This window comes from Octodon degus, unplaced genomic scaffold, assembly GCF_000260255.1.
Source record: "Octodon degus isolate 3935 unplaced genomic scaffold, OctDeg1.0 scaffold00021, whole genome shotgun sequence".
NCBI classification, from domain to species: domain Eukaryota; kingdom Metazoa; phylum Chordata; class Mammalia; order Rodentia; family Octodontidae; genus Octodon; species Octodon degus.
This window is the reverse complement of record NW_004524597.1, coordinates 10,397,883-10,411,157: the sequence shown is the minus strand read 5'-3', so window position 1 is coordinate 10,411,157 and position 13,275 is coordinate 10,397,883. Positions and strand designations below refer to the sequence as shown.

Below are 13,275 nucleotides of genomic sequence, written 5' to 3'. Positions count from 1 at the left end.
CTGGCATGTGGTGCTGGGGATCGAACCGCGGTCCCTGTGCTTTGCCAAGCTTGTTTCAAGTAGGTGCTTTAGACCACTGAGCCATCTCTCCAGCCCCTGGTCTCTTGTTATGCAGAGAAAAATCATCAGGATTCCTCTAGGACAAAGACAAGAGTCTGGTGGTCAGTAGATAACTTCCTTCAGACGGCACTAACAGGCACCTCTGTCCTTGGTCACTGCACTTCCCTACATCCTGTGATGCCCCAGCCCACTGTGCAGATGTCTGAGTCAGAGGACAGGGAAAGAAAGTGTATGGGGTTGGGGATTAAAGATCAGGTCCTTAGAGAAAGTTGGTGGCCCCAGGGAAATGATCGTCTCCTACCTTTGCCTCACAGGAGCAGCAGCAAGTGCCTCACACATTGTCCCTCCAACTCTTTCATGACAGAGAGACAAGCAGAGACTCAGATGTTTGAGGTCTCACCTTGAAATATGGACTCATGTGCTTCCCATGAGTGGAGAAAAGGTCCTACTTTCACAGCTAGCCATCCAGTCCCCACTTCTGAGTCTCTTGGGGTTTTCCTGTGCTGAAATTAATGACCGCACCCAAATAGCTTAAATGCCATCCAGTGCTCTAGAAGTCAGGGGTCCCAAGTAGATTTCACTGGCCTGCAATGAAGGTGTCAGTAGATCACAATGGAGACTGGAGTGGAGACATCTGCTTCATGTTCTGAAGCTCCTGGAAGCTCCTTCTACCTTCAGAGGCATCTCTAGTCTTTTTCTGACTCTCACCTCCTGCCCTCCCTTGGAAGAACTCTGATCCCTTGAGAAAACTTTGGCCGCCTGGAAAACCCAGAGTTCCGAACTCCACAGCAACATCTGGGGCCCTTTCAATTCTTTCCTCTATAAGAACACACTGCCGTTTGGCAGCTGGCCTCCACAATGAGTCCCCAAAGCCCCTCCTTTGGTCACATAGGCAGGATCTCCTTGAAGACAGTGCTGTGTTTCATTTCCCCCCTGCAGTGCCCAGCCTATGGTCACACAGACCAGGACTGAATCGAGCAAGCTGGTGGCTGCAGGTGCCCATAGCATGTCATATCCTTCCTATCTCTTATCCTGGTCAGGCTGGGAACCTATGGCCACAGCACATTCAGGCTGGGAACCTATGGCCACAGGTCCCTTACTGGGTCCTCCACCTGGTTCCCAATGCACCCCTGCCATCCCCTTCCTTGCGCCCAGCAGATGAAGGCAGATAGCATGTACATCCAGGCCCATGGCCAGAGTTTCCCTAGACTTCTTTCTAACCCTTTTCTTGGGCTGGTCTTTCCATGTCCAGTAATTATGGCTTTGGTCAAGAGAGAGGAGGCTGTGGCACCCACCCCTCTTTGGTCCAGCTCTAAGATCCTAGGAAGATCAAGGTAGGAGCACTCAGAGGACCAAGTTTGAAGCTCCTTAAAATGGCAGGAGGATTGGGTAGCAAATGGCAAGAGAAAGGATAGTGTTCCAGAACCCTAAGCAGGTACCAAGAATACCAAGTCTGGGCCCCTACAGGTCTGGGCTAACAGTTGGGCTGTGCTGGGTCAGATAGGAGATCACTGAGGCTGAAGCAGGGCTACCCCATAGCCAGTACTGCAGAAGTGTCTTTGGATGCTCAAACCTTGGATTCAGTCAAGCCTGAGGTCATTCTGTGGGCAGAGGCAAGGGCCTGAGTTCAATCCCTGGCTCCGCAAAAAAAAAAAAAAAAAAAAAAAATAAAAATACCTGTAGCCTTGCCAGGCAGGATTTCCATCACAGGCCTATCTATATAAGCTGGCTGAGACTGGCTATGGCTTCTCAGAAGGGTCTCCTGTGGCTGGAGGGGGCTGGGCAAGGGCTCTAGGAAACACCTGCATCACTTTATCCTCGGGTCCCTGTTAGGAGTCCTGTGGCTTCTCTCCCTTCTGCAGGGTATGGTTGCTGGCAGAAGTCTGTGCATGTAGCACACAGAGAGGCAGGATGTCCTCTAGAGAGGCCTACTCCAGAACTCAAAATAGCATGAAATTTAATTTTCCACCTATTTGACAAGGCTTGGACCTCAGGCCCCAATCAGCAGCAGAGATAAGGTCCTCGGGCTCAGGGTGTGGGCCAGCTGGGCCCAAGGCAAACACTCCATGGTCCCCCAGCAGGCTGTGTGCAGGTGAGGCTGGTCTGTAGCACTCCCCCCGTGGGGCCCTGGTTGCTGGGTGCTAAAGCAAACGGGGTCTGTTTGCCCAGTCTGTGATGACAATACCGTCGCCAAATATTTGCCAGCCTGGGGAGGCTGCAAAGCCCAGCTATAAATGCTTGAGCCCAGGTGGAAGTAGGACTGCCAAACGAAGAGATACGGCCTGGTCAGGTAGGAGCAGGGCCTGGGGTGGGCTGGGAAGCTGCTGGGGTACCACAAACTGGGGGCTAGGAGATCCTTGCCCAGAGTTTCCCAGACTCCCTCCTTCTGCATTCCCACTGGATACTTCTTATAACAAGGAATCCAGCTCAGCAACGGAGGTCAGCTCAGAGTGGTCAGCCAGATAGGGTGGCCCCAAGTGGCTCCCCTCCTCATCACTACCTAGCAGCCTCAGGAAACAGGACAGGCAGGTGCCTGAATCACCTGACCCTGAGGAGCACCTGTCCCCCAGGGGTTTGGCCCTCATTCCCAGGCCTCCTTCACAAGCTTAGCACCTTTACTCTCTGTTGTAGAGGATCCAGAAACTCTCAGCTAGATGGTAGGAGCACCATAGCTGTCTCCAGTCACCTCTTTCTTTGGGTCCATTCCTTCCACCATGAAGGTGCCTTGGTGCATTCTTCTACTGTGTTATATTAAAACCTAGGGTCATGCCTAAGGCTGAATGAAATTAACTGAGTCAGGAGGGCCTCATAGCTTCCCACCCTCCCAACAGCAGCCACAAGGGGTCTGTGCAAGGGCAAGGTAGTCCCCAAGCTACTATTTTTGACATCACAGTGACCCAGGCTAGGAAGAGCTCAGTCCCCCTCCCCCATTTCTCTGGGCACCACAGCCTGGGAAGACCCCTGCAGTGGTAGTTTCTCTCTTCCCTCTACTATGTCTGGACTGAATGACCACAATTTTAATAATTCTAGTCACACAATCTTTTCTGACCCTACAAGATGAGGCCTGGCTGCTCCTGCAAGGACTAGACACCCCCCTGAAATCCATCCCTGTGCCTTGCAGGCTCCCCTACATTACTGACATGTTCACTTTGAGCAGCTGCCTGCCCCCTATCCCTGAGCTCAGCAGCATCCCCAGGGGAGCCAAAGATCCCTTGAGTCCAGCAAGGCACTGCTAGCCCTAACTGCTAACCTGCTCCTCTGCCTCCCTTCTCAGCTGGTGTGTGCCACCCCAGAATCCCCCAGAGTTCAGGGACAGCAAGGAGATGGCTGCTGGTGTGATCCAGCCACTCTGTGACTTCCAGCTGCCGCTGCAGTCCCATCAGCCCTTCCTGCCCTCTGAACCAGAGCCCCTAGAAACTTCTGAGGAGGAAGAGGAAGAGGAAGAGGAGGAGGTAGAGCAGGAGCTGGAGGCTGAAGAGCTGAGGGGCTACAGGCTGGACCCCCAGAGCCCAGAAGTGGCCCCTGAGGGTCCTGACAATGCTGAGACCCCACAGCAACTGCTCCGCTTTTCCCAGCTCATCAATGGTGACATCCAGCGGTACTTTGGCCCTAAGGACAAGGGGCAGGACCCAGACTCCTGTGATATCTATGCTGACAGCCAGCCAGCCAGCTGCTCTGCCCGGGAGCTATACTACGCTGATCTGATGCGCCTGGCCCAGGGCAAATCCTCAGAGGACAAGAAGGCCATTGACTCTGGGGTCTGCTCAACTTGGGTGCTAGAGGGGCCAGCATGTGGTTCTGCGGATGGGGTGCCACCACTGGGACCCCTGGCTGAGCTCTTTGACTTTGGGCTACGGCAGTTCCCAGGACCTAGCACATCTGTTGGTCGAAGGCTGAGACTAGAGCGGAAATATGGCCACATCACACCCATGACCCAGAGGAAGTTGCCACCGTCCTTCTGGAAGGAGCCAGCACCTAGTGCCTTGGGCCTGCTCCATCCAGGAACACCAGACTTCAGTGACTTGCTAGCCAGTTGGTCAGCTGAGACCAGCCCAGACCTGCAGGGTGGAGGCACCCAGGCCCTGGAGGGAGCACAGCTGGCCGAGGCCTAAAAAGTAGACAAGAGTCAGGAGAGCACTAGGAGAACATCAAGGGTTGCCCCAACTCTCCTTCCTGTTCCCCAAGCCCTCTCCCTTCAGGCAGCTTCACAGCTAGCTCACCAGCTCAGGCAAAGCCTCTCTAGGCCCAGGGGCATAGGCTGGGCTTTTGCTGAGGTCTGAACCTACAACCATCAGGGCAAGGAGTCGGGAACTGTGGGGCATCCAGATCCAGGCCTCGGCCCTTGGCCCCAGAGCCTCCATAGCACAGGGCACTCAGAATTATGCCCACAGGAGGAAGGGACACAGGCAGAAGCTCCCTGAGGCCATGGGCCTACATGCTTAAACCTCCTTTCAAAGAGGTTTATACCCTGCCAGGCCAGCCCCTCCCCGCCCCAAGATTCAGGTCAGTGGCAAGGGGATACCAAGAGGGGCCCATACCAGGCCAGCCCTCCACATTGTTCCACAAAGCCAGAGCCTATGGCCCCTGGGCAGGTGGCAGGGCCATAGACTAAGGGATAAAACATGTTTTCTTCGAGGAGAGGTAGGGAGAGGGGTACTGCCTGATTATGTGAGCAAACATGGCTGTTTACCCCCAGGTTAGTGCCAAGAAGCTGCTTCTACCAGTGCTGGATCAGGCGAGGGCCCTGGCCTCAGGTATGCAGCTTCTAGGTGTCCTTTCCCCATATCCTTTCCATGACTGAAGTGCATCCAGTGGCAGGCCTAGGTCCTCTGTGAAGAGTCAGATGGAGTACCTTCCTGGTGCAGTGGGTTTTCCAGACCACCATGGAAATGTGGCGAGGCAGGGCAGGAAGGAGCCCAGAGGGTGAAGGACTAAGCACTTTGACCTTGCTCCTTCCCACTGCTCCATCCCAGTCAGCCCCACAGGCCCCTGGAGAGGACACTGGCAGCAGGCAGCAGCGACTATGGCTCCCACAGGTATAAGAGCTAACACATTTATTTCTGGGGGAATTACACAGGTGTGGGCTGGGGCACAGTATCCCTGTGGCCAGTCTCTGACACTGCTTCTGGCCTCTGCTGAGCCACTCGTTTCAAGAGGATGGCCTTCCACTGAAGCCACCTGCCAGAGAGACCACTCAGGTCCAGACCTCCTTCGACCAATTTCCCTGTGGCTGGCCACTGCCCTCTTAGAATCCCCCAGCTCCTCTCCTGGATCCAGAATCTGGGATGTCAAGCTTCAGCTGCTCACCTCATAGCCTGATAGATGCCCCAACAGTTCATGGGAACCTGCTCACCAGGGGCCACATCTTTGATGAAAAATCGCTGCCTCACCAGGGACATGAACACCCGCCTGCTGCCCAGTGTTAGCGGCCATGGGCCCTCCTCGCTCCACAGGTGCAGCATGCTCTCCCGCAGGGCCGCTATCTCCTCTGAACGCTGCAGGATGGACACAGGGGCGCCAAGCAGGGGTGGGATGGCCGCTGGAATGTGGAAGTTGATGACAGGGCAGGGTGGGGGAGAGAAGATGGCAAACAGAGGCTTATCTCCCCCTTATCTTCAAGGAAAAGCTCAGCATCAGCCAGATACAGTTTGTGGACTCTTCTGGACCCTCTGGGAAACTAGAGCTGGAGGATTCAGCTAGGCTGGGACAGGAGAGGGTCAGGGTTGTGGGCGCCTCACCAGTTTGGTCTCTGTATTAAACTTCAGGTTCTGGATGGTCTTGTTGGCCTGGATGCTGGTTTCTAACTTTATCATTTGCTTCTGAAACTAAATATAGCCCCATTTATGACACAGACTGAGGATCCTGCTAGGTTCCAGCTGCCATGAGTCCCAACCCAGAATCACTGAGCAACTCAGAGCTCATGCAAGTGGTGGGCACAGTGGACTCCCTGGGCCCAAGGGTACCGTGGCCAGGTTGCCCTGGATTTCTGCAATCTTCCGCCCAGGGTTGTTCTCCTTGAGCAGCTGCACAGATGACAGCAGAGTCGCCAGCTCCTGCCGCATAGCCCTGACCTCGAACTCTCTGTGGGCATGGAGGACTCGCTATGCCACATGACAAGACCAGCAGAGAGGAGACTTGAGCCACAGTGGGGTCCTCAGTGAGTGGCAGAGGGGAGATGAGGGACCATACAGGCTGCATCACAGGGAGATGAGCCTAGAGTGGAGCTGGATAGCCTAGGGAGGGGATGGAGCCACCACAGCACCCAGGAAGTTGGGGAGAACTGTGGAGACCAGCACAGCCCAGAGATAGGCACTGGAGCTCCTGACTTGCTCTCAGGAGTGCTGGAGGCCAGCTGATACCCTTACCTGGCCTTGCCCTCTGCCAAGATCTTCAGGTCTGCGTCACTCTTGTGAAGGACACACTTATCTGAGACACCTTCTATCTGCAATGTGGAGCACAGCCAGTTCCAGGCCAGCTCAGGCCCAGCAAAGATAGCACTGGAAGGGGTGAGGGGAAGTGGGGGGGAGTAGATCTCTGTCTTTAAGACTAGTTGTGCCCACCCAGGCAAAAAGCCTGCCTCCAGCCTTCACCCACCTGTTGGGGGAGACGGTCTACCTTCTCTCGAACCTCCTGCAGGTGGGCTGCAACTTCCTTTCGCCACAGGGCCAGGTCCTCAAGGGATTTCCTCTCTAAACCTTCCCACTCAGTCTTTGCCTGGGATTCAGACATCCAATAAGGTGGGCTCAGAGCAGAGGGGTGCAAAGGTGGATGGATAGGGTAGATAGGGCTAAGTAGAACCCAGCCACAAGGCCATGGGAGGCAGGGTGATACACTCCCTAAGGGCAGTACCCCATGTCCACTCTGATTTTGAGCACATTGATACACAGTCCAGGATGGAGAATAAACACACTGAACAGGGGCAAGGCAGTCCTAGCTCCTCCTAGACATGGCCACTAGGTTGAGCTTAGCCCTTTCCCCAAGAAGGCCAGCTACTGCCCACCAAGAGCTGATAAGAACAGGGACAGAGGGAAAGCTGGCCACCCTGAGGAAGCACAGAGGCTAGGCGCAGGGGCCCTACTGCTGTTTCAATCACACTTATGCCCTGAAAGGCTGCAGGGCTGGCCAGAGATCCAGCCTCTAGACCAATGGTGATGCTCACAATCACGGCAGCACTAGTCACAACAGCCAAAAGAAGAGCAGCTTGTGAGTCTATCAACATTCAAGGGCCAGGGAGACGGCTCAGTAGAATAAGCGCTTCCCTGGCAAGAGCAAGGGCCTGAGTTCAATCTCCAGTTCCACCAAAAAAACAAAAAACAAAACAAAACAAAAAAAAACAAACCATTCAAGTAGGGAACAAAACGTGGCCTGTCCACACAAGGCAATGTCATACAGCCATCAAGGGAACAAAACACTGGCCCACACTGCAGCAGGGGGACCATGAGGACATTATGCCCCATGAGAGAGGTCAGAAACCAAAGGCCACACACTACATGACTTCACTATGTGTCCAAAACATGGAAACCATAGAGACAGAAAGTGTGTTAGAGATCAAGAAGGGCTTGGGAGCAGGTGGGGAGACTGTTGATAGATCTGATGACAAAGTGCCACACTGCAGCAGTGGCTGCACAGTGTGAGACCACACTAAAACCACTGAGCCTCACCCTTGGGGGGCAAGCTTCCTGGGGTGTGAGTCTACATCTCAATAAAGTTGTGCTAAAAAACAAGGGAAGTAATGCCTCACTGTGAGCTGCACAGGCCCCAGGGCTACTTAAGGCAATGGGCAGTAGCTGTAGGCTCTCAGAGGGCTTTAGAGCTGGAGTGGGCAGCGGCTATGGCAGGGGCCACCTTTCATTGAATGGGTCACCCAGGCTTGAGGACAGTCACTGAATTGAAAGCTCAGACTGGCTGGAGTCATCTGGCCTGGGGACAGCTGCCCAGTGGCCAAGGACAGCTCAGTTCATCTTTTCAGAGTACCTTTCCTCTCAGGCTGTATTGGCACTCACCTCAGACAGCCTCAAGCCTAATGTCTGCTCCTGCAATTCCAACCTCCAGCTCAGGGCCAGGCAGTGCTCACCCAGGTCTTTCAACTGCTGAGCCAGGTTGGCTACTGATCTTTCTAGGACCTGGCTCTTTTCTTGGAGCTGCCAGGGAACAGAAAATGAGTCACAGATGCCCTGACTGGGGGTTTGTACCTATGCATGGGGGTCCCTATCACATACACACACCCACTTAGCCCCCTTACCAGCTCCATTGCACCTTGTGTCTCCTGCCGGGACAGCTTGCTTGCCAGCTGTATAGCCTCCAGGTTCTCCTGCATGTAGGAGGCCAACTCCCCAGCCTGACTTTCTTCCAAACCCACCTTGGAGACCCTGGGGTTGGTGCCACACAGACTTTCTCAGTGAAGGCTGGCCAATCCCTCGGTGCTGGGCCCAGGAAAGGGAGCCCAGCTATTAGCTCCAGAACCTTCTAGGAATTCCACAAATCAGAGGACATGGTATTGATATTGGTACCATTAAGAGGGGTGGAGGGACAAGAGCCCCCTGACAGAGAGGGAACACTACTCTGCCTTGATACCTAGCACTCTACTTGGGCCCACTGGAACAGGGGTGGGGGTGGGAGTGGGGGGATCATTCACTGCTGAGCTGGGCCTCTGTCATCAGTTCCTAGATGACAGACTGGGTATTTCACACAGCCCCACAACTCTCTATGGTCTGAGGATACACACCGGGCCTTCTGCTCCATCAGCAGGATATGGCTCAGTGACATCTGGTTCTGTCGCACGAACTTGGTGAGACGAACCACAGCTGCATCCAGACCCCGGCACTGCTCCCGCAGGCAGCCCTCTTCCTCTTGCTGCAGGGAGCCAACCCTGAGCCTCAGTGTCTACCCTGGCTCCACCCAGCACCCAGAACTCAGGACCCACCTCACGCTGTCCCCACAGGGCCTGGACACGATCTTCGGTCAGTTCCTGCAGCTTCTGCCAATGGTCCTCCAGCTCCTCCCGCAGGCTTCTCTCTGACTCCAGCCGTGTGCCTTCCAAGGCCTTCATTCTCTGTGGAGACATGGCCACTGGTTGAGAGTCTTGTGCCTTGTCCAGTTGTGCCAGTGCCACAAACAGCAAGGTTAAGCATGCTATAAGCCCCACCTGCTCCAGAGCCAGGAAGCTCTTCTGTAGGAAGCTGCACAGCTTGGCCTCCCTCTTCAGAAAGCGGAGGCTCATCTCTTCTCCAAGCTTGGTCAGTTGAGCCTGGTGAGGAGCCATACAGTCACTGCCAGCCTGCCCTTTAGATACTCTTCCTGTCCCTCTTCTTGGTGTCCCTGAGGTTAGATCATACCTCTTCTATGGTCCCTTAGCCCAGCTGAGCTGGGTTTGCCTCACTCTGGGTAGGAAGGTAGGCAGGATGAACTGGAGCCGTGAGGACCAGACTCCTGGGTCATGAAGGGCCTGAAGGCCAAGCTCACATGGGTCCAGATATGCTTGGTACCACCAAGACCCACAGATGTAGCCAAGGGGCTGCAGAGTGGATACCACATTCAACCCAGGTTAAAGACTCAGCCAGGGGCTGGTGAGATGGCTCAGTGGTCTAAAGCACCTACTTAGAACAAGCTTAACAACGCACAGGGACCACGGTTCAATCCCCCAGCACCACATGCCAGCCAGACCCGCCCCCTGGTGGGCTGAGCTGGCCACACACACACACACACAAATAAAAAAAAAAAAAAAAAAAAAAAAGACTCAGCCAGGGAAGAGGGTTTGAATGTGTGAACACCTTTACTCATATAAGAACACCCTGCTGCATGTGACCTATTGTGGGGGGACCTACTCCTTCCCATGGGTGCTATCCTGCTGCCTCCTAAGTCTGAAGGCCCGAAATGGGGGGATAGAGGGGACAGCCAGCTCTCCAGCTGTTTCATAGGGCCTAGACCCTTTTTATCCATGCCACAGGGCTTTTTTTCTATCGGTGCCAGTATTCAGGCCCTAGCTGGGGCTGGGAGACCTACCACAGCCTCCAGCCTATGGCTATCGTCAGCCCTCATTCTGCTCAAAAGCAGCCACATGGTTTTTTTTTTTTTTTTTGGTACTGGGGATAAAACTCAGGATCTTGAGCTTGCCAGGCAGGCACTTATACCATTGAGTTATCTCCCTGGCTGAGCAGTCCCATGGGACTGCTTCCCCAACACCTAGGATGCTGGGAATCATCAACCAAATGCCTCTGCCCTCCCCACAGAGCCAATTCGTTAACTTCTACCCGGCAGTGAGAGGGGACCTGGCCAACTCTAACCTGCAGAACGATGGGGGCAGCTGGGCACCCACCACCCTGTGCCCTGTCCTGTGAGGAGCTTGGATGTACAGCAGAATGTCAGGCTATTTCCAGAGATGAGAGGCTGAGTCATGGGGATATGTGGTGGTACTCTCCCACCCAACTCCACAAAAAGGCTCCTCCTAAGGGTCACCGTTGCAGGGGAAACTGGGTCCCAGGAATCTGCACTTCCCACAGATGTAAAACACTGAGGCTGAACATGGGCATAGGAAGAGCTCTAGTGCTCTGACATGGTCTTCTGAACCCAGAGAGAGAGGAAGAGGCAGAAGCAACTGAGGTATCTGACCACAGCCTTCTGTGATAAAGAACCACCCCTAAAAGCCACACTGCCACTAGCCATGTGGCTGCTGAGCACTGAGATGTGGATAATATGGACAAAAGATTAAATTATAAATTACCTAAAATTGTAGGAAATGTTAACAGGCAGTGCCACTATGGTGGGAGGCCACCACACTGGACAGGGTAAGACCAAGGTCTTCCTCAGTTCCACCTATAAGGAAATCCAGCTGCAGGGAGCTGCACTGATGGCAAAGGTATAGGTTGGAGACATCGGAGTCTTCTCCCACACTGTTGATGGCCTCTGCCTGGGCAAGCCATGTCTGCCAAATTGTTACCTGCATCTTGGCCACCTCGTGGTCCACCTTCTGGCTGGTTTCCTCTTGGCTCTTCTGCAGAGTGCTGCAGGCTGCCTCCCGGGCCTGTTCTTCCTGTCTCAACCACCCAGTCAGCTTGACGAGCCTAAGGGCAGGCAGGTGGGGTGACACCAGCTCAACTGCCTGGAGTCCCAACCTAGGTGGCCACAGGAAGGCTGGCTGGGCCATGGGACATAGTCCTCCTCAGGCTAGGGTAAACAATCCACTCAGGAGGAGCAGACAAACCTTGGAGTCCAGTGAGTGGGACTGTAGCAGGTTTAACGTACCTCCAGAAGTCAGTAGCTCAGCACTGAGGGTAGGGAATGCCCTGTTCATACTGCTGCCCCACATGGCTGTGATCCCTACCACGTGCAAGCAGTGTGGAGCCAACCCACCTGAGGTTGGTCTCCTGCTCGGAGCCCTTCCGCTCTGCATCCTGCAGCGCCTGCTTCCTCCTGATCTGGGCCAAGGCTTCTCGGACCTCCACCAGCCTAGTGCACAAAAAACGCTATGCTAGCTAGGGCAGGCTATGTGGTCTCTGGGGCAGTGTGTGTGGGCCTACAGCCCCAGAGCCAGTGCCCTGCCACCTCCAGGAGTTAGATTCAGCCTTTTGGAGTCAGATCATACATGGGTGTTGCACATAGAAACCTGAGGCCAGTGCCTGGGCTCCAGCATGGCCCCACTCCCTTTTCTTCCTTTTGAAGCCTATGTCCATGGTGTGTGTGGAGGTACCTTTTGTCCAGGATCTGCATCTGGTTCTGGTTCTGGGCCCCAGGGAACTGTAAGGAGGAGGGTGTGGGGCTGGGCAGGCTGCACCTGCCATCCACCCTGTATCTCTCCAAAACAAATGCAGGTGGGGGCACGGAAGGCAGGTTCAGGGTCCAGAAGGCAGTGGCCCCAACCCCGAGGGAAGGAAGCCTGGTCTGTGGGTGGGGAGCTCACCACCTGCATCTCCTTCTCAGGGACTTGGACCACACGCTGCATCTCTTGCCACAGCTGCCGGAGCTCTGAAGATTGCAGCTGCATGCGCCCACGAACCTGCAGTAGCTCCCTCAGCAGGCTCAGAGAAGCCTGTTTACAGTGCACCTTGTGTCCCCGTAGAGACACCACCTCAGCCTGCAATTTGGCCACCCTGCTCAGGGCCAGAGTGAGTTATTCAGGCTGGGCTCACTCTAGACAGGACACAGCCCCCACAGCCCTCCTGCCCTCCACCCTTCGGGCTTACCATTCCTCCAAGTGCTTGGAGGTATCCTGCTCGTGGGGAGGGGTACTGGACACCAAGGGGCTGGACTCAATCCTCTCAGAGTTCTCTTCTAGACTCAAGGGCTCAGAGCTGGCCAGACCTTCTACCAGGAGCAATTCTAGGTCCTCGAGGGTGACAGTGCTGGTTTGTGAATGGGGCGACACCTCAGACAAGAGACTGTCAGCCAGCTCTGCAAGAAGAATGCCTTTAGGACTCAGCCCTCAGGGCAGTGGCTCCAATTGAGGTTTGCAATAAGGACCCAAATCATGAGTCACACTTGTTAACCACCTGAGTCACAAACCACGCATCTGGTAGGTAGGGTCTCCATCAGAGGTCTAGGACCCTCCCTGCCTGAGGACATACAGCAGAAGGCAACAGAAACAATCAGTGCTCTTATCTAGTCAGCACCAGCAGGTACTTATGGGGGTTGATTAGAAGAGTTGTCTCCTGTGACATCAGGCCCTGTGGGCCTCCAGCTTACCTGACATGGCTTCAGCAGCCCTCATCTCTGGCTTTAGCCTGAACCCAGTGCCCCAGTAGCTAAAGTTGGACACTGCGCCAGGGCAGCTAGGGGTCGTGCTGGAAAAGGACTGAGGAAGTTGGCTGGAAGGCTGTGGCGGCTGGGGAAGTGGTAAGATGATAAGTTCTTGCCTTTACATCTTGTCTCCTCCCCAGAGGATCCCTGGGAGGTAGGCACAGTTGGGCAATAGGGCTATTCTGGAACCATCCTTTCCTTACCAGAACCTTGTGACTTCACAGCCTAACTGCCTGTGAAGCCCTCACCTGCCCCGAACAGACTTCCCAACTGTCATTCCTGGAAGGATGTGGGATAGAGCAGTGCTGTCCTACAGAGCATCCTTCAAGGCAGGACACTGGTACTGGCAAGCTCAGGAGGGCAAGAGCCCAGGACAGAACAGGAACCCTGACCTTGAAGCCTACTGCAGGCCCCGAGGGAAGAAGGCCAGCAGCCATCCGAAAGGAGATGCTGCCAGAGGACTTCCCATTCTCAGCAGCCATA

At 54.7% G+C, this 13,275-nt stretch overlaps 2 protein-coding genes across 3 annotated transcripts; one reads left to right on the top strand and one right to left on the bottom strand.

Moving 5' to 3' along the window:
• Window positions 1-2,057: 2,057 nt before the first annotated feature.
• Window positions 2,058-4,987, top strand: LOC111815765. The gene is made up of 2 exons (XM_023711355.1): window positions 2,058-2,350; window positions 3,335-4,987. Exon 2 carries the CDS (start codon window positions 3,384-3,386, stop codon window positions 4,170-4,172), a length of 789 nt encoding a protein of 262 aa, XP_023567123.1. The 5' UTR covers window positions 2,058-2,350; window positions 3,335-3,383; the 3' UTR covers window positions 4,173-4,987.
• A 105-nt stretch (window positions 4,988-5,092) lies between these two features.
• On the bottom strand, window positions 5,093-13,222 carry Ccdc154 (coiled-coil domain containing 154). 2 transcript variants are annotated; one of them, XM_023711354.1, is made up of 17 exons: window positions 12,739-13,222; window positions 12,240-12,447; window positions 11,957-12,146; window positions 11,747-11,793; window positions 11,410-11,505; window positions 10,997-11,120; window positions 9,206-9,307; window positions 8,984-9,112; window positions 8,786-8,913; window positions 8,303-8,429; window positions 8,064-8,201; window positions 6,655-6,774; window positions 6,426-6,502; window positions 6,024-6,141; window positions 5,799-5,885; window positions 5,368-5,555; window positions 5,093-5,238 (listed from the first exon to the last, which is right to left on the bottom strand). In XM_023711354.1, the coding sequence occupies exons 1-17, from the start codon at window positions 12,761-12,763 to the stop codon at window positions 5,130-5,132; spliced, it is 2,013 nt and encodes a 670-aa protein (XP_023567122.1). In that variant the 5' UTR covers window positions 12,764-13,222; the 3' UTR covers window positions 5,093-5,129. The 2 variants fall into 2 exon arrangements, with proteins under 2 accessions (XP_023567122.1, XP_023567121.1); XM_023711353.1 differs by having other exon boundaries at window positions 8,984-9,129; window positions 11,747-12,146.
• Window positions 13,223-13,275: the final 53 nt, after the last annotated feature.